Here is a 26,471-nt window from a genome sequence, read left to right on the forward strand (position 1 = left end):
CCAGTGGCTGTATTTAAATCTGGTTAATGAGCTGAGATATGGAGGACACACTGAAAATAAATGTACGGTTTTGCACTTGTAAATAATATCTATATTGGAAGGCAGCTGGCTTTAATTATCTCCCTCCCTGGCCCGAAATTATAAGGAGGAGTTTTGAAAAAGTCACACACCAAGTTGCCCTCATTTGCCACTTCTAATCAAATGTTGTTCGTTTCATTTCAACTGTAGGATGGTCCTAAGTCAAGGATTTACTTGTAGTTCATCCAACCCTGCTCTCTTTACTCTTTCAGCAGCTTTCGATACCATCAGCCACGGTAGCTTTCTGGACTGGTTTGGAGGCTGAGAGTTGGGACAATGTGTTTTGCTGGTTCTCCTCCTTCCTTTAAGGTCAATTCCAGGTGTGTCTATGGGAGGGGGGCTGAGAGGTCCGCCCCAAGGCTCCTCTTGTGTGGGGTCCTTCAGGGCTCAACTCTCCCAGTTGAATGAAGCAGCTGGATGAGGCCATTCCAGCGTGAGGTATATCAATCACTTAGATATGAGCCAGCAGTGTGCTGCAGCTGCCAAAAAAAGCCGACACAGTGCTGGGCTGCATTAACAGAGGGATAGAATCAAGATCACGTGAAGTATTAATACCACTTTACAATGCCTTGGTAAGGCCACACTTGGAATACGGCATCCAGTTTTGGTCACCACGATGTGAAAAAGATGTTGAGACTCTAGAAAGTACAGAGAAAAGCAACAAAGAGGATTAGGGGACTGGAGGCTAAAACATATAAGGAACGGCTGCTGGAATTGGGTATGTCTAGTTTAACGAAGAGAAGGACGACAGGGGACATGATAGCAGTGTTCCAATATCTCAGGGGCTGCCCTAAAGAAGAGGGAGTCAAGCTATTCGCCAAAGCGCCTAAAGGCAGGACAAGAAGCAACAGATGGAAACTGACCAAGGAGAGAAGCAACCTAGAACTAAGGAGAAACTTCCTGACAGTTAGAACAATTAACCAGTAGAACAACCTGCCTCCAGAAGCAGTAAATGCTCCAACACTGTAGGTTTTTAAGAAGAGACTGGACAGCTATTTATTTATTTATTTATTTTTAAAATTTATAAGCTGCCCCACTCCCGAAGGACTCTGGGCGGCTAACAATAAAAAACACATAAAACATAACAAAACAACAGTACAAAGACAATCATCCAGGGGTCAGATTTTATAAACCCCAGGCCTGCTGGAAAAGCCAGGTCTTAAGTAGCTTACGGAAGACCAACAGGGTGGGAGCAGTCCTAATCTCAGGGGGGAGCTGATTCCAAAGCGTGGGCGCCATCACAGAGAAAGCCCTCCTCCGCGGCCCCACCAAATGGCACTGCTTGGCCGACGGGGCCTGAAGGAGGCCCAGCCTGTGGGATCTAACCGGACGTAGGGAACTATGAGGTAGTAGGCAGTCTCGCAAATAGCCTGGCCCTGAGCCATATAGGACTTTAAAGGTAATGACCAACACCTTGAATTGGACCCGGAGACCAATAGGCAACCAGTGCAGCTCACGGAGGATAGGTGTAACGTGGGTGTACCGAGGAACACCCACTATCACTCGCGCGGCTGCATTCTGGACCAACTGTAGTCTCCGAATACTTTTCAAGGGTAGCCCCATGTAGAGCGTGTTGCAGTAGTCCAAACGTGAGGTGTCCAAAATGGTATAAGATTTCCTGCCTGGGCAGGGGGTTGGACTAGATAACCTCCAACGTCCCTCCCAACTTTATTATTATTATTATTATCAATTATATGATGGGACATGCTGCGGATCCCGTTGGCCAAAGAATCCCAACTGCTGGGGTCCAGGAGAAGAACCTTTTCTGCTGTGGGTCCCACCCCATGGAACATGGTGTCCCTCGAGGTGAGGTCCACCCCCACCCTCTTGGCCTTCCGGAAGGGCCTGAAAACCTGGCTCTGTCATTGACTTGGGGTCCTGATGGGGTGCCCCATTTTCGAGATGAAGTAGCAATACACTTAGACTTATATACAGCTTCACAGTGCTTTACAGCCCTCTCTAAGCGGTTTACAGAGCTAGCGTCTTGCCCCCTGCAACAATCTGGGTCCTCATTTTACCGACCTTGGAAGCATGGAAAGCTGAATCGACCTTGGGCCGGTGAGGATCACATTGCTGGCGGTTGGCAGAATTAACCTGCAATACTGCACTCTAACCACTGCGCCACCACGGGTCCTAGATTATTTGGAGAAGATCCCACATTCCTCCCATTTATGTATTGGTCCCCTTTGATCTATTTTTTGGTTACTTTTTATCTTCTCTCTACCTCAGTGTTTCTCAACCTTGACAATTTTAAGGCATGTGGACTTCAACTCCCAGAATTCCACAGCCAGCATTGCTGGCTGTGGAATTCTGGGAGTTGAAGTCCACATGCCTTAAAATTGTCAAGGTTGAGAAACATTGCTCTACCTTATCAACCACCCCCAATGTAGCAAGCTCCTATCAGGGCCTCAGGCAACCAGGGAAAAAGCTCTTCTAAGCTGGAAAATGACTTGATTTTATTTATTTCTTCTTAATCATTCAGTAAAACCCAACAATTGCTAATATAGTTCACAAATGAACTTGCAAGTTGCTTTTGCTATTTTGCAGAAGTCTCTATGGGGTCACAAGAAACTCCGAGCCACTGAATGAAACAGTGTCCCTCTTCCTGTTTGTTTATTCGGCTCAGAAACATTGCAATTAAAACAAGGCATGCTACTACATGGCATAAATTTTAAAATATAAAATACAAGATTAAAATATGTACAAGTTAAACAGATCTTTCCCAGAAATTGTGTTCTGTCACACCGCCATGAGGTCCTCAGGTGTACACACCGATCGGGGTACAAAGGGCAGGTATACATATGTGTTGTTGTCTGCATGTCACCACACAATCGCAAAGGGCAGAAGCCACCGGATAGCCCCATTTGTTCAGAATGTCTCTGGATCTTGTCGTACCCGTGCACAGTCTGTTCAACAATTTCCATACTTCCCATCTTCCCAACTTTTGTCAGACCTGGGTGCCAGCTTCTCCGTTGGTTCTACCCAGTTTTGGTTCTTTGTAGTTTTCCATAGGTCCTTTCTGTTTTTAAATTCCCTCTTCCTGAACATCCCTTTGCTTGAGAAGCATGAAGATAACAGAGTCAAGCTATTCTCCAAAGCTCCTGAAGGCAGGACAAGAAGCAACAGATGGAAACTCATCAAGGAGAGAAGCAACCTAGAACTAAGGAGAAACTTTCTGACAGTTAGAACAATTAACCAGTGGAACAACCTGCCTCCGGAAGCGGTGAATGCTCCAACACTGGAAGTTTTTAAGAAGAGATTGGACAGCCATTTGTCTGAAATGGTATAGGGCCGTGGTGGCAAACCTATGGCATGGGTGCCACAGGTGGCACGCAGAGCCCTCTCTGTGGGCACGCACACCCTCGCCCCAGTCCTAGGCCTTCAGTTATAAAACCTTTTCGCTTTATGCTTCCGCCGCCGTGTGCAAAAAAAAAAAAAAAAAGGTTCAATCAATCAATCAATTTCAACTTCTCAGGAAAAAAAAAAGATCTTGCAAAGTTGGAATTGATTGATTGAACTTTTTAGTCCCACCCAGTCTGCCATTACCACTGCAGCCATGCCCGCCCAATGGCCATGCCCACCCAATGGCCACACCCACCCGGCCCCCGACAATGCATAAGTGGGTTTTGGGTTGCAGTTTGGGCACTCGGTCTCTAAAAGGTTCACCATCACTGGTATAGGGTTTCCTGCCTGAGTAGGGGTTGGACTAGAAGACCTCCAAGGTCCCTTCCATCATCATCATCATCATCATCATCATCATTATTATTATTATTATAGATAGTCCTCAACTTATAACCATTCGTTTATTGCCCGTTCAACATTACAACAGCACTGAAAAAGTGACTTATGACCATTTTTTCACACTTAAAATCACTGCAGCAACTCCAGGCTCACCTGATCAAAATTCAGATGCTTGGCAACTGGGTTCATATTTATGACTGGGGTCACGTGATCCCCTTTTGCGACCTTCTGACAAGCAAAATCAATGTGGAAGCCAGATTCGCTTAACGACCCTGTTACTAATTCAACAGCTGCAGGGATTCACTTAACAATTCCTGCGTGAAAGGTCACAAAATGGGACAAAGCTCACTTAACAGATACCTTGCTTCGCAACAACAGAAATGTTGGGCTCAATTGTGGCTGTAAATCAAGGACTACCTGTATTTCGGGAAGCTTTCAGACTCAGCCAAACATTCTTTACGGGATTTAATCTCTTAAAAGTCTTCATCTTCTGATCCTTATCCGCTTACCTTCGGGGACACAGCGTGCCCCTTTAAGGAGATCTGGTTGCCTGGATCTTTTAAGGAGCTGCTTCTTTGAAAGTGAACAAATCCCAGTTAGTTGGGGAGTGGATCCAAACCGGCTGACCAGCCAAAAGAAAGCTGGAATGAGGAGCGTTGTGCATGGCTGGACAATGGGACTTGGCTGGGAATCCGTACGTGGTTGAGCATCGGTGGTGCAAACCGGAGCTGATAAAAATGTCGGGAGTATGGTATGCTGCTACTGTTGCGCACCCAAGAGAATTGTACCCTTAGGTGAGTTGAAGAACTGTGTGAACGTGAACGTGTGTGTGTGTGTGTGTGTGTGTGTGTGTGTGTGTGTGTGTGTATTAGTGTGAAAGAGGGGGGAATTAAGGCAGGATGGGTGCGTTGAAATGGAAGAGGACAGAACCACATATCATGATATGTGAATTGTCTGGAAATGCAAGGCTACCGTATTGTCTCTGAACTAGGAGCAGGAAAAAAGACTGGAAGCTCTCTACAACAGTGTTTCTCAACCTTGGCCCTTTTATGACTTGTGGACTTCAACTCCCAGAATTCCTGAGCCAGCCATGCTGAGGGGAAAGGGAGAGGTTTCCAAGCTGAGCCATGCTGGCTCAGGAATTCTGGGAGTTGAAGTCCATGAGTCATAAAAGAGCCAAGGTTGCCTACCCCTGGAGGAGATGATCTCCAAGGTCCCTTCCAACATTATTATTATTATTATTATGGATCATTGCACAGTCAGCCAGATGTTCAGACTGGATTTGGCATTTTGTCTACCTATCGAGTCCTTACCCAGGACCTGGGATAGGCAGATGTGGATGTTTGATGGTATTACAGGTATCGTCGCAGGATGGAAGCAGTTCCTAATAAGGCCGCCTTTTGCAATTGACTAATAGCGAATTTGTCAATGCCAATGGTGTTCAAGTGGTGCTCCAGTTGTTTTGGGATTGCACCCAAGGAGCCTATGACTATTGGTACTACCCTTGCTTGCTTTTGCCACAGTCTTTCTATTTCTATTTGTAGGTCTTTGTATTTTGTTATCTTCTCCAGTTCTTTCTCTTCTATTCTGCTATCTCCAGGCACTGCCACGTCCACTTTTTTGTCTTTCTTATCGACAATTGTTAAGTCTGGGGTGTTATGTTGCAGGTGCTTGTCTGTTTGAATTCTGAAGTCCCAGAGCAGTTTAATTTTATCATTTTCTATGACTTTCTCTATTTTATGATCCCACCAGTTTTTGCTTACAGGCAAATGATATTTTTTGCAGATCTTCCAATGCACCATTGTTGCTACTTTGTCATGCCGCTGCTTGTAATCAGTCTGTGCAATCTTCTTGCAACAGCTTACCAAGTGGTCCACTGTTTCTTCAGCTTCTTTGCATAGGCGGCACTTACTGTCTGTTGCTGTCTTCTCAATTTTGACTTTGTATGCATTTGTCCTTAAGGCTTGGTCTTGTGCAGCCAGAATTAGTCCCTCGGTCTCTTTCTTCAATTTTCCTGCTCTTAGCCATTGCCAGGTTTTGTTATTATCTGCTTTCCCAGCTATTTTTTTCATGTATTGGCCATGTAGTGCTTTGTCTTCCCATGCCTCTATTCTGTTCTTCATTTGGTCTTTCTTGTAGGCCAGTTTGGTCTCTCCAGTAGTTAGTAAGCCTTCCTGATATACTAATTTCAGTGCATCTTCATCATTGTTCTTCAGATATTCTTCCAAAGCCATTTTTTCTTCTTCAACCATCTGATGTACTTGTAGCATTCCACGCCCACCTATTTGCCTTGGTAGATAAAGTCTATCAATGTCACTGCGTGGATGAAGGGCATGATTCATTGTCATTATTTTTCTGGTCTGCCTATCCATTGCTTTTAGTTCTGCTTGAGTCCAGTCCACTATTCCAGCTGTGTACCTAATGACTGGGATTGCCCAGGTGTTGATTGCCTTTATGGTATTTCCTCCATTGAGTTTGGACTTTAAGATCTTCTCACTCTCTTGATGTATTCACCTCTAATCTTTTTCTTGACTTCAGTGTGCTTGATGTTGTCAGCTTGAAGGATACCCAAGTATTTGTAGTACTCTTCCTCATCCAGACTCTTAATGTTATTTTCGTGGGGCATCTTGATTCCTTCAGTTTTCACTATTTTTCCTTGTTTGATAGTAAGTGTGGCACATTTGTCCAAGCCAAACTCCATTACAATATCTTGGCTATATATACGAACAGTGTTGAGCAGCGATTCTATTTCAGATGATGTTTTTCCATACAGCTTCAGATCATCCATGTAAAGGAGGTGGGATAGTCTGGCAGATGTTTTTGATGTTTGATAGCCATGTCCTGAGTTATTCAGTATTGTTGACAGAGGAAACAGTGCAATAACAAATAGTAATGGTGATAATGAATCTCCTTGAAATATTCCTCTCTTGATATTAACCTCTCCCAGCCTCTCACCATTGATCTGCAACTGTGTCTTCCATTGTGCCATCGATCTTTGCACAAATTTTCTGATGTTTCTACTGACTCCTGTTATTTCTAGGCACTTTATTATCCAATCATGTGGCAGAGAGTCAAATGCCTTTTTGTAGTCAATCCATGCCACATTCAGGTTGGTCTTCCTTCTCTTGCAGTTTTCCAAGATCATTTTGTCTATTAGGAGTTGATCTTTTGTTCCTCTGCTATTGGGGCGGTTTCCTTTCTGCTCAGGTGGAAAGAGATTGTTTTCAACTAGATGCTGTTGTACTGCATCAGCTACCACACCAGTTAGTAATTTGAAAGTTGTTGGTAAGCAGGTAATTGGCCTGTAGTTACCTGGTGTTGCCCCTTTTGCTGGATTTTTCATTATTAGGTAGGTTTTCCCAGTTGTTAGCCACTTTTCAATTTCTCCTCCTTGTAGTATATTGTTGAACTGTTTGGCAATGAGTGGGTGTATAACAGTTAGATGTTTCAACCAAAACCCATGCAGTTCATCTTCACCTGGTGCTGACCAATTTTTGATTTTCTTTGCTCTTTTTTCTACCATTTTTGTTGTTATTACTAGTTCTTTCATTTCAACTTCTGTTTTATTTGCATCCACCTCTTTTAACCAAGCCGCATCCTTGTTGTATTTCTTTGGGTTATCCCATATCTGCTTCCAGAACTGCACTGTTTCTTTCTTGTCAGGTACTGACTGATTCCTTGCAGCTTCTTTTATTATTATTATTATTATTATTATTATTATTATTATTATTATTATTATTATTATTATCATCATCATCATCATCGCATAATCAGCCAGGTGTTCAGACTGGATTTGGCATTTTGTCTACCCATCGAGTCCTTACCAAGGACCTGGGATAGGCAGATGTGGATGTTTGATGGTATTACAGGTATCGTCGCAGGATGGAAGCAGTTCCTAGTAAGGCCGCCTTTTGCAATTGACTAATGATGAATTTGTCAATGCCAGTGGTGTTCAAGTGGTGCTCCAGTTGTTTTGGGACTGCACCCAAGGCGCCTATTACTATTGGTATTATCTTTGCTTGCTTTTGCCACAGTCTTTCTATTTCTCTTTGTAGGTCTTTGTATTTTGTTATCTTCTCCAGTTTTTTCTTGTCTATTCTGCTGTCTCCAGGCACTGCCACGTCCACTATCCAGACTTTTTTGTCTGTCTCATGGACAATTGTTAAATCCAGTGTGTTTTGTTGCAGGTGCTTGTCTGTTTGAATTCTGAACTCCCAGAATAGTTTAATTCTATCATTTTCTATGACTTTCTCTATTTTATGATCCCACCAGTTCTTGCTTATAGGCAAATGATATTTCTTGCAGATCTTGCAATGCACCATTGTTGTTGTTATTATTATTGTAGTCCTAAAGATGCTTTTTCAAAAGCCATCTGGACTGTCTTTGTTTTTGCTTGAAGAGGTTTTATTTCTCATCTGAGAAGCTTCTTCAATTCTGACTGATTCGGGGAGGGGGGAACGGAAGGATGACTTCGAGAAATATAAATCGAAACATCTTCAAGCCGAAACAAAGAAAGTCCAGTTGTCTTTTGAAAAAAAAAAGCACCTTTGGAAACAATTAGATGGTTGAAACACCTTTATTTTGATCTTTGTTACAGGTGCATTGATTTTATTTTATTTGTCGTGTTTTGGAACTGCACATCTCCCTCCCAGAGGGACTCTGGATGGTGCACCATAAAATATTAAACTGGAAGACAGTATGTAAAATCAGTCAATTTCAACTTCTCGCGGAAAAAAAAAGATCTCGCAAAGTTGGAATTGATTGATTGAACTTTTTAGTCCCACCCAGTCTGCCGTTATCAACACAGCCACGCCCACCCAATGGGCCACGCCCACCCAATGGGCCACGCCCACCCAATGGGCCACGCCCACCCAATGAGCCATGCTCAGCCAATGGGCCACACGCAGCCAATGGGCCACACCCACCTGGCACCCGATGATGCATAAATGGGTTTTGGGTTGCAGTTTGGGCACTCAGTCTCTAAAAGGTTTGCCATCACTGGCCCAGAACCTGCCACCCACTGTGGATTATTTATTTATTTTAACATTTCCTGACTGGCGCCTTCAACCATGAGACATTTCAGGGAAGTATACAAACCCTTCGAAAGCAGAGAACGTATTTTGGGCATAAAAATGAAATCGGTGCAATTGGGAGTTATAACTCTTCAACCAGCAAAGTAAGCAATCAGTCTAAAATGCCATGGCCGATAAAAAAAACCCTGATATATTTGACTTGGCACTCAAAAGAAAGCAGAATATGTGCTACTCCAGTGTTACACATATCTGTTTGATAAACGGTGGGCTTCTCAGAAGTAGCATGTTTTAAAAATTAAGGAATGTTATCTCCTGCTATATGAACCTTGCAAAAAGCTGGTGAGGGTTAGGCATTCTGTGAATAAGATCTTTTTTATTTTAGGACTGCTAAGAACTGGATAAGAACAGTTACCCTAAAGGAAGATAAATTTAAGATGATAACTCCCATAAAGAAAAAAAAATGTATAGACATAGACATAAATCTTTTGCAGTGCCCAGCTTCCTCTCTCCCAATCAACCTAAAGTTGCCAAATCCAGATTGAACCAGTTTTAGAGATTTCCCCACTCCCTTACATAAATGTGCACAAGTGACAAACTTGTATTTGTGGAAAACAGGGATTAGATAACCACAGCAACAATAACATAGTAAGAATGGTGTAAAATATTTAATGTGGGATTAAATCAAAGCATCTATTAAGAAAGTACAGGTAGTCTTCCATTTACGACCACAATTAAGTCTAACACTTTCTGTTGCTAAGCAAGACAATGGTTAAGTGAGTTTTGCCCCATTTTGCGACCTGTCTTGCCACAGATATTAATCACTGCAGTCGTTAAGTTAGTAACACGGTTGTTAAGTGAATCTGGCTTCCCCATGACTTTGCTTGTCATAAGGTCACAAAAAGGGGATCACATGATCCGGGACATTGCAACCGTCATAAGTACATGCCAGTTGCCAAGTACCTGAATTTGCATCACGACCATGGCGATGCTGCAACAGTCGTTAAGTATGAAAAACGATCATTAGTCATTTTTTTCAGTGCTGTTATAACTCTGAATGGTCGCTAAATAAAGCGTGGTAAGTTGATGGCTATCTATATCCCGTTTATAAAACTGAGTCCTCAGGTCTATCGCTCGCTGTTCACTTTCAGACAAATAAACCCATATCATGAAAGCATATAACTATGTGCACAGGTGACACACTCACAGTTATGTACATGAGTGCATAGGGTTTCTCTCCATTCTTTCGACAAAAATTAAGAAAGTGGGGTAGAGATAAGGAAATACTTCAGGGACAGGGGAATGTTAGCTGCATTGAGAAGGAAAGAGAAAGTGAGGTATGAAACTGGATTGATCATTCAGCAGAAAGGAAGAGGTCCCAGGACAGGGTGAGGGTGAAGGAGAGGAGAGGAAAGGAAAGGGAAGGGAAAGTAAAGGAAAATGTAGAAAGAAAGGAAAATAAAGGAAGAAGCGAAGGAGGGAGGGAAGGAAGGAAGGAAGAAAGGAAGGAAGAAAAAAAGGAGAGACGCAAGGGAGAAAGGAGAGGAGATTATATTAAAGTGATATAGAAATAGTTTAAAATTAACCAGGGAAGCAGCTGGGATGAAGTGATCTAAGGGAGAGATGGCTGCAGCCATTTGTAGTTCCTGCTAATTCTCTTTCTCTCTCTCTCTCTCTCTCTCTCTCTCTCTCTCTCTCTCTCTCTCTCTCTCTCTCTCTCTCTCTCTCTCTCTCTCTCTCTCTCTCTCTCTCTTTTGGTCTTCTGAGAATCCAGATTAGTGTAAGATGCTCACCTAATTGCGGGAATGGGGGTGGGTGGATTCTTGTCTTCATACGGAATGTTTTCTGCAAAATAAATATATTCTTTCAAACAATGGTTGGTATTTTCGGAAGTCTTTATGTGTGCTGTGATTTCATGAAAATCAGTAAACAATTTTTTTTTTTTTGGTGACAATAATTTAGTTTGTTAAGGTTCTTAGCTCCCCCTTCCTCGGTTTGAGGTTTGTGGTTCAGTTGTTGTAACTAGCAAAAAAAAGAAAGAAAGAAAGAAAGAAAGAAAGAAAGAAAGAAAGAAAGAAAGAAAGAAAGAAAGAAAGAAAGAAAGAAAGAAAGAAAGAAAAATGTTTGGGACCCGTTTAAATCTCAGGAACACAGGGAAGGTTGAGCCACTTGCAGTAAATTTGCGCGATTTGTTGGCTCTTCACGTAAACACCGAATGAATTATTCAAAATAAGCATCAATGTAAACTTGATTGGTTTGCAAAGCTCTCTGCAAGCTGAAGCATTTGGTTTTTCTTAGCATAGATTTTGGACTGCCTGGATTCAGAATCTCTTAGACATTTATGGAGATACCACCCGAAATATTTATAGATAGTCCTTGACTTATGATCATAATTGAGCCTGGCAATTAACGGTTGTAAGTCGTGTCAGCCATAAAGCAGACCAATCCAATTTTACAACCTTTTTTTTTGAAGTGGTCGTTAAGTGAACCTGTGGTTTGCTATGGATGTTTTTTTTTTTGCCAGAAACAGGAAGTAAACCCAGTTTTTGGCAAAAATGTTATATAAATTACAGTCACGTGACCATGGGATGCTGCTAACAGACATAAATGTGGGCTGGTTGACAAGCACCCCATTTGCAATCACGTGATTGCAGAGGGGGGGCACTGGAAGTTTCGGAACTCTTCCTAAATAATTTTTTGGGGGGTCAGTCATAACTTCAAATGGTTGCTAAACAATCAATCATAATCCCAGAGGTGCTTTTTCAAGAGGCAACTGGATTTTCTTTGTTTTTCCTTGAAGACGTTTCACTTCTCATCCAAGAAGCTTCTTCAGTTCTGACTGAACGGTGGGGAATAGAAGGATTATTATTCCTTGCAGTCATCTGGTTGTTAGTACTCTGTCTGAGAGTCGTTGAGGTCATTTGGAGTTTTTTTTCCTCTATGCCATCAGGGTCATCAGAATAGTGCAAATGGATGTGGAACCTACTTGGGACTGCTGAAAGGATTGTGTTGTAGACAGGAGAGAGGTTGTTAGAAAGAGTGCAGAGAAGAGCAACAAAGATGATCAGGGGATTGGAGGCTAAAGCACATAAGGAACGGTTGCTGGAATTGGGTATATCTAATTTAATGAAGAGAAGGACGAGGGGGGACATGATAGCAGTGTTTCAGTATCTCAGGGGCTGCCACAAAGAAGAGGGAGTCAAGCTATTCTCCAAGGCGCCTGAGGGCAGGACAAGAAGCAACGGATGGAAACTCATCAAGGAGAGAAGCAACCTAGAACTAAGGAGAAACTTCCTGACAGTTAGAACAATTAACCAGTGGAACCACCTGCCTCCAGAAGCGGTGAATGCTCCAACACTGGAAGTTTTTAAGAAGAGACTGGACAGCCATTTGTCTGAAATGGTATAAGTTTCCTGCCTGAGCAGGGGGTTGGACTAGATGACCTCCAAGGTCCCTTCCAACTTTTTTATTATTATTATTATTATTATTATTATTATTATTATTATTATTATTATTTTTCCATCCCCCCTCTGTTGAGAGAGGGCTATTCAATAAATCCTTCCTTTCCCCACCATTCAATCAGAATTGAAGAAGCTTCTTGGATGAGAAGCAAAACGTTTTCAAGAAAAAAACAAAGAAAGCCCAGTTGCCTCTCGAAAAAGCAACTTTGGAACAACCATGACCTGGATGACTGAGAATCTCCATAGACAACCAGTTGTAAGTCAAGGACTACGTACCTGTTATTTGGAGGATTTACCATTAGGATCTGGAAAGCACCCAGCCATCATTTACCACTATTGGAAATGACTGCTTGCTTAATTTATAATCAATGCTCTGAATATGACAAGTGCTGACAGGAAGTTTTGTTGCAATCAGCTGAGTGTTTTTTTCCACTTAGTCACAGATTTTGCCTTGCGGGAACAGCCAATTTAATTTCCCTTGCGTGAATTGAGGTTTGATCCAAAATGTTGAGCTCTTTGGCTGTCCGTTGTCAGAAAGTGGCACATTTTCACACTTATTAATAATTCCTCTGAAGATGACAGCTTGACACGAGTCGGGTTTTTTTAACCTTGCAGCCTGCCTGATAAAGAGATGCCGATAAAACATTATTTTCTTCCCTAGAACAGGTTATATTAAGATAAGCAATTAAAGTAACATAAAAAAACGGCTTTATGCCACAGCGGATGAACGCAGCCCACCACAGCACACAATCCATCCTCTTTGACTTTTAAATTTCATATTTTTGAGTTACCAGCTCTGGTTGATCTAATCATGTTAATAACTGCATTCTCTTCGGAGATAAACCATCAATCACTATGATTAATAGATTGCTTTTTCCCGACTGAAGCTTTTCAAGTCTGAGGTGGCTGTTTGAAGCCCTTGGAAAGTCAAAGCAAAACCTGTGTTTCAAGAGCTGAGTTGCTTTATTGATGCCACAGCCTGCACCCTCAAAACAACCCTCAAACCAGATCAGTCAACCTTGAAATGCATTGTTTCAATCCAGAGTTCAAATAAACTGGATGTTCAAGGTTGGAATAAAACTCTAAAGCAGTGGTTCTCAACCTGTGGGTCGGGACCCCATTTGGGGTCGAACGACCATTTCACGGGGGTCGCCAAACAAGGCTGTCCGCCATTTCTTTCCCCCTTTTCTTTGGCCACGCCCCTGGCACCCAGTGATGTATAAGTGGTTGGGGGTCACCACAACATGGGGAACTGTATTATGGGGTCGCGGCATTAGAAAGGTTGAGAACCACTGCTCTAAAGTACTTTCACATTTTTTTTTTATTGAAATTTTTCAAAAATTTTACAAATAAACATCCCCCCCCCTCCCAAACCACCCCACCCTCCCCCCCCCCGACTTCCCAGAACTGAATATAGGATTATTTAACAAATTTTAGAAAATAACGTTTACAATTTATAAGATAATTAATAAAAATAATAAAGATCATAATAATAATATATATAATAATATATATAATAATAATATGCATAACATAAGCTTTAAAATGAATAATATATACTAAAAAGAAAGAAAAAAAAGGGAAAAGAAAAGAGAGAGAGAAAGAAAAAAGAAAAAAGTAAACGAAAAATAGAACATATATATAAAAAAATATATATATAAATAATAATACGTAAAGAAAAAAGGAAGAAAGAAAGAAGGAAAAAACAATCATTACAAGTTATAAAAAAGCTAGATGGTATTTTTCCATATCCAAATTATATTGTATGAAATTTATCCATTTTTCCCATACTACAAAGAATTTCTCTTGAGATTGCTCCTTTAAAAAAGCCGAAATCTTTGCCATTTCTGCCAAATACGAAACTTTATGAAACCACTCTTGCAAAGTAGGCAAAGATTCCTTCTTCCAATATTGCCCTATTAACAGCCTAGCGGCTGTAATCAAATTTAACATCAATATAACCTCCTTAGCATCACAATCAATAACAATACCTAGTAGAAATAATTGCGGAGTAAATTTTACCCTCCGTTTAAAAATTCTTTGGATATTCCACCATATCTTAATCCAAAAAGCTTTTATATGCTTACACGTCCACCAAATATGATAATAAGTAGCATCCAAATGTCCACATCTCCAGCATTTCGGCTGCAGATTAGGGTACATAATGGACAATTTCTTTGGATCAAGGTGCCATCTATAAAACATCTTATAAAAATTCTCTCTTAAATTTTGCGCTTGTGTGAATTTAACATTTCTTATCCAAATAAGTTCCCAGAAGTACTTTCACATTTTGTTCTGACCGATGCTAGCAAAGCTAGCCTCGCCAGCAAAACAGCAAAATACATACCCCGTTTCACTGACATTCCGATTGCTTGGCAAACAAAGGTGTTGTTGTTGTTGTTCCATTCACTAAGTCATGTCCAACTCTTCACTGGACCACAGTATGCCAGGTCCTCCCCCCCCCCGCCCAAATCTTCCACTTTTTCCTGGAGTTTGCCCAAATTCATGTTCGTTGCGTCAATGACACCATCTAACCCCCTCGTCCTCGGCCGTCCCCTTCTTCTTTCTGCCTTCCATCTTTCCCAACTTCAGGGTTTTTTCCAAGGAGTCCTCTCTCTTCTCACTCAGTGGCCCAAGTATTTGAGCTTCAGTCTCTGTCCTTCCAAAGGACAGTCAGGGTTGATTTCTTTTAGGATTGACTGACTGGATCTCCTTGCTCTCCAAGGGACTCTCAAGACCAGAGGTCTTCGAACTTGGCCCTTTTATGACTTGTGGACTTCAACTCCCAGAGGGAATTCTGGGAGTTGACGTCCACAAGTCATAAAAGGGAGAGGTTTGAAGAGCCCTGGTCGAGGGTCTTCTCCAGCACTACAATTTGAACGCAAAACAAAGGGGAAGAGGATCTAAAGCAGTGGTTCTCAACCTGTGGGTCAGGACCCCATTTGGGGTCGAACGACCATTTCACAGGGGTCTCCAAACAACGCAGTCCGCCATTTTTTTCCCCTTTTCCTTAGCTGTGCTACACCCTTTTATTCTATTGGCTTTCAAAAGCCAATAGGAATTGTCCAGGCTGTCTCTGCCCTGCTGAGCCCGCCAAAAGTCCCATTCTGCAAACGGTGCTGCACCAGTTGAGTAGTCCTCGACTTACGACCGGTTGAGTAGTCCTCGACTTACGACTGATTGGGGGTCGCGGCATTAAAAAGGTTGAGAACCACTGATCTAAAGCCTCCTAAATGTCTTAAAAGCAGTGGTGGTGAACCTATGGCACGGGTGCCAGAGGCGGCACTCAGAATCCTCTCTGTGGACACGCGCGCCGTCGCCCCAGCCCTAGGCCTTCATCTGGGTTTTATAAAACCTTTTCGCTTTAGGCCTCCGCTGCCATGTACAAAAAAAAAAGGTTCAATCAATCAGTCAATTTCAACTTCTCACAGGAAAAAAAATATCTTGCAAAGTTGGAATTGATCGATTGAACTTTTTACTCCCACCCAGTCTGCTATTACCACTGCAACCACGCCCACCCCAATGGGCCACACCCACCCAATGGGCCACACCCACCCGGCACCTGACAATGCATAAGTGGGTTTTGGGTTGCAGTTTGGGCACTCGGTCTCTAAAAGGTTTGCCATCACTGTCTTAAAGCATGGTTTCCCAGCCTTGGCAACTTTAACAGATGTGGACTTCAACTCCCAGAATTCCCCAACCAGCCATCCTGGCTGGAGAATTCTGAGAGTTGAAGTCCACAGTCTTAAAGCTGCCAAGATTGGGAAACCTTGTCTTAAAGTGAGAAGCCAGTACAAGGGGACCATGACAGTGATGTATGGATACATTGATAGAGACCTTCTTTAAACCAGGGGTCCCCAACCCCTGGTCCGTGGACCAGTCCGGGCCACGGCATGGCAGCAACCGGTTCGCACAAACAAGCAAAGCCTTATCCGCGGGATGCAGGCAGCACACAAAACCACACCCCCTCGGATTCACGGAAAAACCTCTCTCCATGGAACCAGTCCCTGGTGCCAAAAGATTGGGAACCTCTGCTTTAAACCATTCATAAAACCAGAGGAAGACAAGTTGAAATGTGGGTCGGTTTCCTTTTTTCTCTCTTTTTTAATTGCATATAATCTGCCAGTGAAAAAGCTCAAGGCAACATAAAGGTAGTCCTCGACTTACAACCATTTGTTTAGCGAGCATTCGAAGTTATAACGGCACTGAAAAAAGTGACTTACGACTTCTCACACTTAACTACTGTAGTAGCATCTCCATAGTTACCGTGTGATCCAAATTCGGGAGCTTGGAAAAAAGCCTGTGTTTATGATAGTTATGATAGCATCTCTGGCTCCCATGATTGTCCTTTGCAACTTTTCCTGGGGAGCTTCTGACAAGCAGAGCTTGAGGAAACTAGATTTGCTTAACAGCTGCATGGTTCACTTCACTGCAGCGATTCACTTGAGAGCCGTAGGCAAAAACAAAAAGAAAAGGTTGTAAAACGGGGTGTGACTCACCTAACGGCTGCCTCGCTTAGCAAATGAAATTTTGGACTCAACTGTGGTCATAAGTCGAAGACTTCCTGCAGTTAATCGCCTTCACCAAGGTAACCCACTGAGATTGCTGGCTGAGCTTGTTTGCTCCATTAGTCCAAGTGCAAAGAGGGATGTTACGACATCCAGCAGCCCCACCCAAAGGACTGTCAAGCATTAAAAAAAGGAACAAAATGTAAAAATGTCCAAAAGAACTTGAGAGATTTTTTTCAAAAGAACGTCGAAATCTTAGTGATTTGGGAAAGGAGGAAATGTAATCATAATTTTTGCCCTAATTGTATGTTGTTGTTGTTAATTGCGAAGTCGTGTCCGACCCATCGCAACCCCATGGATAACGTTCCTCCAGGTCTTCCTGTCCTCTACCATCTTCTGGAGTCCATTTAAGTTCACACCTACTGCTTCAGTGACTCCATCCAGCCATCTCATTCTCTGTCGTCCCCTTCTTCTATTGCCCTCAATCTTTCCCAGCATTAGGCCTTCTCCAGTGAGTCCTTCCTTCTCATTAGGTGGCCAAAGTATTTGAGTTTCAACTTCAGGATCTGGCCTTCTAAAGAGCAGTCGGGGTTGATCTCTTCTAGGACTGACCGGTTTGAACGCCTTGCAGTCCAAGGGACTCACAGGAGTCTTCTCCAGCACCAGAGTTCAAAGGCCTCAATTCTTTTGTATAGGTCTTCCTAATCTTTGTCCCTAATCTTATAGTTTGGTTTTTGGTGTGATCCTTGGTGCTCTCTGAGCTTGGTTGTTTTCTTGCAGACATTTCATTACCCAACTAAATGACATCATCTGTGCTAGAAGCGGAGGAGGAGGAGGAGGAGGAGGAGGAGGAGGAGGAGGAGGAGGAGGAGGAGGAGGAGGACGACTGTGGGGTCCTTGGTGCTCTCTGAGCTTGCTTTTTTTCTTGCAGACCATTCATTACCCAACTAAGTAACATTATCAGTGCTAGAAAGGAGTGGGAAGGAGGAAGAGGAGGAGGAGGAGGACAACGACTGTGGGGTCCTTGGTGCTCTCTGAGCTTGGTTGTTTTCATGCAGATGTTTCATTACCCAACTAAGTAACATCATCAGTGCTAGAAGTGGAGGAGGAGGAGGAGGAGGAGGAGGAGGATGATTGTGGGGTCCTTGGTGCTCTCTGAGCTTGGTTGTTTTCTTGCAGACCATTCATTACCCAACTAAGTAACATCATCAGTGCTAGAAGTAGTGGAGGAGGAGGAGGAGGAGGAGGAGGAGGAGGAGGAGGAGGATGATTGTGGGGTCCTTGGTGCTCTCTGAGCTTGGTTGTTTTCTTGCAGACCATTCATTACCCAACTAAGTAACATCATCAGTGCTAGAAAGGAGTGGGGTTTGCTGTCTTTTTATATATTAGGGGCTCGCCTTGTCATTTTGGTCTTCCTTTACTGCAGTTTTCCCCATGGACCTGGTTCCTACACATGTGATGCTCCAGGTCAGTTTTGTTTGGAGATGCTCCTCATTTGGGCACATCTCCATATCTGGAAGTTTTTAAGAAGAAATTAGACAACCACTTATCCAGAATGGTATATAGCAGTGGTGGCGAACCTATGGCACGCGTGCCAGAGGCGGCACTCAGAGGCCTCTCTGTGGGAACGTACGCCATGCCCTGGAGTTGGCAACCGTCCCTCTTCAACCAGCTGCCCGCTAACTTGCCAAGGTCCCACATGGCCGGATGTATCCCAGCACCCATGCGCTCGCTGGCCTCTGTGTGCAGGGACCAATGGTGTCAGGCAGCAGCTGCTCCAGCCCCTGCCTCACCTGTGACAATGGCACCCCCACCCTGCCTCGCCTTGCCTCGCCTCACCCCGCAGCACGAGCCTCTTGCCCATTACCCCACCTGCCAGAGACCCCCTGGATCTCCCCTAACCCTGCCCGTCCCTCCCCACGAGCAACATCGAGGTGATCACGCCCACCTTGGCCACACCCAGCCATTCTGCCGTGATCACCACAGCCACGCCCACCCAGTGGACCTGGCACCCAGTGATAAATAAGTGGGTTTGGGGTTGCAGTTTGGGCACTCGGTCTTTAAAAGGTTCGCCATCCCTGGTAGATAGAGTCTCTTGCTTAAGCCAGGGGCTGGACTAGAAGACCTCCAAGGCCCCTTCCCACTTTGTTATTCTGTAACTCCATTATGTTTATACTTCATTTCTCCATATTTATTATTGTAAGCAGCCTGCAGTAGAGTAGCCCCACAGTCAGATAAGCAGTAAATAAATTTAACAAACTAATAAATAAATGAATTGTTATCCATTGAATGAAGGCCCCGAACAAAGTCGAGGCAACCTGTCTCTTTGTTTGTCCCTCAGTCCTCTGCACGTGTTTGTTTCGTGGCGCTAACCATTCCAAAGAGCTGAAGTCAAATCCTATTATGGAACTGGCATTGATTTAAGGACTCAGGGCCATCTGGTAATGAGATCACAAATGGCAACTCTAAATATACTCCACTCTGTTCCTAGACATTGAGAAATCTTTCATCTGTGCCAGTCATAAGTGTTGTTATAAGTCAGTGAGGAAAACTGCTGGCAACTCTCGTTCTGGGATAAATCCCAAATTTTACCAAGGTTACAGGTTTTTCTCTGCAAGTCATACTGCCCAGATTCCCAGATTTGTTTTTTTTTTAAAAAGACAAGCTACAAGTAGTCCTCAACTTACGACTGGAATGGAGGCTGCCCGACATGGTTGTGACAGTCATAAGCGGGTCACCCAGGTGTCTGATCTGATTTTATGACCTTTTTGCAGCCTTAAGCAAAAGCCCTGGTCGTTAAGCAAACCATGTTGTGCTATGGGCTGGATTGGGGTTGTTTGTTTGTTTGTTTTTTGTAGTAAAAATGACATAAAACAAGGTCAGGATGCTGCAAACAGCCTCAAATGTGGACTGATTGACAAGCACCTAAAATAGGATCATGTGACTACCTATATCTCAGCTAATTAAACCATGATTTGACTGCAACCTTTGGAATATCTGAACCAGGTTGTAAATACACACCTCCCCCCCCCAGGAGATCCGTCATAATTTTGAATGGTCACTAACGTCATAGTCACAGATTGCTTGTACAGGTAGTCCTCAATTTACGACCACAATTGAGCCCCAAAATTCTGTTGCTAAGTGAGACAGTTGTTAAGTGAATTTTGCCCCATTTTACGACCTTTCTTGCCACGGTTGTTAAGTGGATCACTGCGGTTGTTAGTAACCTGGTTGTTAACAGTCTGGCTTCCCCATTGCCTTGCTTGTCAGAAGGTCGCAAAAGGGGATCACATCACACACACACACACACACACACACACACACGCACTGCAACTGTCATAAATACATACCAGTTGCCAAACATTCACTCGAATGGTTGTAATTCAAGGACTACCTGTATTAAAACCTGAAATATGCAGCAACTTTCCTGCCTGTTTGGCAAAGAAGCCCTTTTTTCCCCCTGCATTCTTGGCCAAGAGATTAGCAAGTCTAGCATTGATTAGCATAAATCAGGGGTAGGCAACCTGGGCTCTTTTATGACTCGTGGACTTCAACTCCCAGAATTCCTGAGCCAGCCATGCTGAGGGGAAAGGGAGGTTTCCATGCTGAGCCATGCCGGCTCAGGAATTCTGGGAGAGCCAAGGTTGCCTACCCCTGCCCTAGACCATTCAGACAAATGACTGTCCAGTCTCTTCTCTTAGCTACAAGTTTGAAGGCAGCTTTTCCTCACTATTTTCTTTAATAGTCAATTTTTATACAGCTTTTCTCAGCAATGGTTTTCTTCATAGGAATATTAGTTAAAGGCCAACTATTTTCTGTATATGACAGTGGTAGGCAACCTTGGCTCTTTTATGACTCGTGGACTTCAACTCCCAGAATTTCTGAGCCAGCCATGCTGAGGGGAAAGAGAGAGGCTCAGAAATTCTGGGAGTTGAAGTCCACGAGTCATAAAAGAGCCAAGGTTGCCTACCCCTGGCATAAACTCTGACTAAATACTGTCTGGAAAGGGCTTAAGTTTTTTTTTCTTAAATCTTCTCAGATGGAAAGGGGGCTCCTGCTGTGGAAGAAAAGATATCAGGGTCGCTCTGACTGGGCAGTTGTGCGTCTACTTAATAACAGAAGACAGGAGTTTATAGTTGTCTTTTTTCCCACCCACCCCCAAAAGTGCCGATCATTTTAAATATTTCAAGAAGTCATTTTGCCAAGGCATTCTAGTAAATCTATAGCCACATAAAAAGCTAAAGTCCCACCAAGTAGAGCTGAACTCTCGGTAACTTCATTTAGTTTGACATATTCTTGGCAGCACGATGGAAACGCTGTGTCCTTAACCATCTTTTGATCCTTTTTTACAAATTCGCACATCCCTAAGATTTGCTTGATGTCATCGATCCAAATACTGGCCAGCTCCGTCCTTCCTTGACTTCGCTTTCAAGTTTAGACATAATCAGTCACTGCTGTCTATAAATGTTTCGGAAAATAGGACAGGGCTGAGATACAGGTAGTCCTCAACCTACGACCACAATGGAGCCCAAAATTTCTGTGGGTAAGTGAGAGGGTTGTTAAATGAATTTTGCCCCATTTTACCAGCTTTCTTGCCACAATTGTTCAGTGCATCACTGCAGTGGTTAAGTCGGTAATAGGGTTGTTAAGTAACCCGCTTCCCCATTGACTTTGCTTGTCCAAAGGTCGCAAAAAGGGATCACATGATCCTGGGACACTGCAACCATCATAAATGTGAACCAGTTGCCAAGCGTTGGAATTTTGATCACGTGACCACTGGGATGCTGCAACGGTCGTAAGTGGGGAAGATGGTCATAAGTCACTTTTTTCGGTGCTGTTGAAACTTTAAATGGTCACTAAACAAACTGTTGTAAGTCGAAGACTATCTTTACTGAATTATACCTGGGGAGGATCCAGTGGTATCTATTTTCATGGTATATTGAGGATGTGTACATGTGGCTCTGTACATTTGAGTGAGAGATTGTTGATTGTTTTCTTGTTACTTATGATAAGATTGACGTCTTTTCATTGCACTTTTTAACATTTGGATTTTATGATTGCTTTTATAATAAGCTCCCTAGAATCACTTTATTGTGAGATGGGTGGCTACAAAATGTGACCAATGAACAAATAAATATGAATCCTTTAAATGAGCGCATGTGTTTGGGTGTGAGGCTACTTGGTGCGCTTTGAGCTTGGTGGCTTTCTTGCAGACGTTTCATTACCAAACTAGGTAACATCATCAGCGCACTTTGCACTGGTGAAGTTACCTAGTTTGGTAATGAAACGTCTGCAAGAAAGCCACCAAGCTCAGAGAGCACCAAGAAGCCTCACAGTTCAACTCTTAGCTACAAATATTTTCTTCTGTTTTTTTGTTTGTATTTTTTTCGTGTGTGTGTGTGTGTGTGTGTGTGTGTGTGGTGTGTGAAATAGAAATATAGCTGATTAAGGGTTGGCAAAATATGTTCCAAGTTTTCCTCTCCTTTTCCTCCTGAATAAAGTTGTTAATAATAATAATAATAATAATAATAATAATAATAATAATAATAATAATAATAATACAGTTGGAAGGGACTTGGAGGTCATCTAGTCCAACCCCCTGTCCAGGGAGGAAACCCTATACCATTTCGGACAAATGGCTTCCAGTCTCTTGTTAAAAACTTCCAGTATTGGAGCATTTAGTACTTCTGGAGGCAGGCTGTTCCACTGATTAATTGTTCTCACTGACAGGAAGTTTCTCCTTAGTTCTAGGTTGTTTCTCTCCTTGATTAGTTTCCATCCGTTGCTTCTTGTCCTGCCTTCAGGTGCTTTGGAGAATAGCTTGACTCCCTCTACTTTGTGGCAGCCCCTGAGATACTGGAACACTGCTATCATATCCCCCCTCGTCCTTCTCTTCATTAAACTAGACAGACCCAACTCCAGCAACCGTTCCTTGTATTCCTTTTTTTAAAACAGTCCTTAGGCCATCCCATGCCTGCTTGGGAAACTTCCCCTACATCAGGGGTCCCCATCCCCCGGTCCGTGGACCAGTCCCGGTCTGTGGCATGCCAGCAACCGTCTGCACAAACAAGCAAAGCCCTATCCACGAGATGCAGGCAGCACACAAAACCACACACCCTCCACTCTGTGGGAAAACCTCTCTCCACGGAAGTGGTCCCTGGTGCCCCAAAGATTGGGGACCTCTGCCCTACATGATAAGTAACTGCTGTCTGTGGGGTTTCCTGGAGGTGAAAGCCTAGGGTTAGACTGCAGGCAAGACCAAATGGTATTAAGTATAGATAAAAAGGCAACCAAGAAAAGTTAAATACGCATCTTGTCTTTCCTGCCAAAGCCGTGCAAAGGGCAAGTTATCTTTTGATCCGAGTGCTGCTGTGTAAACTAATCTAAGCATAAATTTGTTTTCCTTCATCTGATCCATGCTTGCAGGTAGTCCTCGACTTATCTCCATAATTGCGCCCAAAATGTCCGTTGCTAAGCGACACAGTTGCTAAGTGAGTTTTGCCCCATTTTATGGCCTTTCTTGCTACCGTTTAAGTGACTTGCCGCAGTTGTTAAGTTAGTAACACGGTTGTTAATTGAATCTTGCTCCCCCCCCATTGGCTTGGCTTGCCTCGAAAGGGGATCATGTGACCCAGGGACACTGCAACCATTGTAAATATGAGCCAATTGCCAAGCGTCTCTATTTCTAACGCGTGACCAAAAGGGGATCTGTAACGGTCGTACGTGTGAAAAATGGTCATATGCTACTTTTTTTTCCAGTGAACAGTTACTAAATGAATAGTTATAAGCCAAGGATTCCCTATAACGGCTCTAACATTGGATTTTAGCCTCTGAAATTTTTTAGCCCCAGTTAAAAAGATGCTGCTTTAATTCTCTGCGCACAAAAGCTGTACAGCCAAAGTGGCTTTGTACACACACGGGTGGCACTTGTTGGCAATTCCTTCAAGCCAAATGCATCATTTTGGGGATGGTGCACCAGCTGCAGAAGGCCACAGGGCAATCTGTACCCTAATTTCTCAAGGTTACACTTGTGTATTTAATGTACGTTAAAGGCTGCTTTATTTGCCTGCATCAGCAGAAAAGATAAAGCTATTTCGGCCCTTTTGTTTGTTTTTAAAAAAAAGAAATGCAACTAGACACAGACATAACACTGATAGTTCTGGGAACAAACATACTATTCTAAGCACACTGATGCCGTGTAAAACAGAAGCAGTGTGAAAATGGCACTATCTTAGCACAGGGGTCTTCAAACTTGGCAACTTTTAAGACTTTTGGACTTCAACTCCCAGAATTCCTCAGCCAGTTGAAGTCCACAAGTCTTAAAGTTGCCAAGTTGGAAAGCCCTTGTCTTAGCCCAGACATGTCATACACAAGGCCCGGGGGCCGGATGCGGCCCACAAAGCCATCCTGGAAACAGTGAGGGAACGGCCCCCATCGCCTTGGTCCTGGCCCAGGCTGGCCGGGAGCCAATGTACAATTTTGTGGTGGCCATCTATGCTGAAACACATTCAGTCTTAGCTCCACAAGGCCATCCAGAAACAGCGAGGAACCAGCCCCTGCCGCGTCGGCCCCGCCCCCTGGGTGCATGCTGGGGAGGTGTCACCCTTTGTGAGGAATGAAGAAATGGACCATGCCTTGCGCTTGCCCCGGTCCCACCCCCTTCTGCCAGAGACCCTCAGATCTGTCCCACTCCTGCCCAGGCCCCCACAGGCACCCTTGACGCGAACGATGTAGAGCTGGCCACGCCCACCCAGTAGGCCACACCCACTCCATCCACACCCACCCAGTAGGCCACCCCCCCCCCCAAGGGCAACTGCAATGCTGATGCGGCCCTCAATGAAATTGAGTTTGACACCCCTGTCTTAGCCGATGAAATAGTGGTTGAAGAAGATAAAGTGATCTCCAAACCCACTTATCCCCATTCCTTCTGCAAAAGATGTTCCTCTTCCCATAGGAGGTTCTTCAGTGTTTCAAAAAGGAAGAGGAAGACTGTAGTGCTCCTGTAGAAGAAGTAGGAGTAGAGGGGAATAGAAGGACTAAGGGTGACATGGTAGCAGTCTTCCAGTTCTTGAGGGGCTGCTACAGAGAAGAGGGGGTGGGGTCAACCTATTCTCCAAAGCACCTGAGGGCAGGAGAAAGAAGTAACGGATGGAAGCTCATCAGAGGGAGAGCCAACCTGGAATTAAGGAGGAATTTCCTGACCGTGAGAACAATTAACCAGTGGAACAACTTGCCTCCAGAGGTTGTGGGTGCTCCACCCCTGGAGGTTTTCGAGAAGAGATTGGGACAGCCATTTGTCTGAACTGGTATAAGGTGTCTTGCTCAAAGAGGGGATTGGACTAGAACAGTGGTAGAGAACCTATGGCACGCGTGCCAGAGGCGGCACTCAAGAGCTCTCTCTGTGGGCACGCGTGCCATGCCCCGGAGATGGCAACCATCCCTCTTCAAGCAGCGCCCACTAACTCGCCGATGTCCCACGTGGCCGAACGCATCCCAGCACAGCTGGTTTCCTTCCCCCCCCCGTCCCTCCTGGCCTCAAATGCTCTCCTTTTCCCGGGCACGACCCACTGTATGGCCTCCTCAGCTGTTGGCCGGCCGTTGAGCTCAGAGGTGGCTTCTCTGAACTGCTGGTGGCGGGCTGCAGAGCCCTAGAGTGTGCCAGGTGAGGGGCCGGCAGGCTGTGGCTGCTGACAGACACTGTTGGCCCCCATTGCGCTCGCTGGCCTCTGTGTGCGGGGGCCGATGTTGTCAGGCAGCAGCCGCCCTGGCCCCTGCCTTGCCTTGCCCTGTGACAATGGCACCCCCGCCCTGCCTCGCCTCCCCTCACCCCGCAGGACGAGCCTCCTGCCCACTGTCCTACCCACCAGAGACCCCCTGGATCTTCCCCAACCCTGCCTGGCTCCCACAGGAGTCCCTGCCCACGAGCAACATTGAGGTGACCCCGCCTACCTTGGCCACACCCATCCATTCTGCCATGACCACCACAGCCACGCCCACTCAGTGGGCCACGCCCACCTGGCACCTGATGATAAATAAGCGGGTTTTGGGTTGCAGTTTGGGCACTCGGTCTCTAAAAGGTTCGCCATCCCTGGACTAGAAGACCTTTAAAGTCCCCTCCCACACTGTTCTTCCATATTCTATATTCTGAACGGCATTCCCTTGGACAGTTTCCTGAAAACTAATATTTACAGCCCTTTTTTAATGATCCTTTGAACAATAAATGGATAGTGCTTTGAATCCATAAAGCCATCATTATTCATGTGCATACATACTCTTTTCTGAATTGCCTTGTTTGGTGACTTGACATACTGCAAGGTATACAGATGTATCGGACAGTGCTCTGACTGACATGCCTCTGACAGGGAAACCAATTTACCCAGATGATTGGGGGGGGGGTGCTCCCTTCACTGGGTGTTTCCAAACTGGCTGGATGGCTGTTTTATCATGAATGCTTTTAATCTGGGTTTCTTCACTGAGTAAGGGATTAGATCTGAGAGCTTCAGTGGTACCTTCAAATATAATGTTTTTATGGATTAGGCCAGTGATGGAAAATCTTTTAGACTCCCTGTTTCAAATATTCAGAAAATGCCTAACGAGTCTGCTAGTGTATCTCTCCCCCCCCCCCAACAAAAGAGACGGTTGCAGGAACTGGG

The 26,471-nt window shown here is 44.2% G+C and overlaps 1 protein-coding gene across 7 annotated transcripts in view; it reads left to right on the forward strand.

The window, feature by feature from the left end:
* USP32 (ubiquitin specific peptidase 32) overlaps positions 1-26,471 on the forward strand; it is a 218,904-nt gene that overhangs the window by 116,088 nt on the left and 76,345 nt on the right. The window contains exon 1 of one of the 7 annotated variants that reach the window (XM_039350016.1): positions 4,163-4,613. The exons of the other annotated variants lie outside the window; for them this stretch is intronic. Within the exon in view, the coding sequence (XP_039205950.1) occupies positions 4,568-4,613 (46 nt within the window). The 5' untranslated portion in view covers positions 4,163-4,567. Of the gene's footprint in view, positions 1-4,162; positions 4,614-26,471 lie in introns of those variants that run through there. 7 annotated transcript variants of the gene reach the window in all.

The sequence above is a fragment of the Crotalus tigris genome, unplaced genomic scaffold (assembly GCF_016545835.1).
Source record: "Crotalus tigris isolate CLP2741 ecotype Arizona unplaced genomic scaffold, ASM1654583v1 scf7180000018306.2785112, whole genome shotgun sequence".
Classification (NCBI taxonomy): domain Eukaryota; kingdom Metazoa; phylum Chordata; class Lepidosauria; order Squamata; family Viperidae; genus Crotalus; species Crotalus tigris.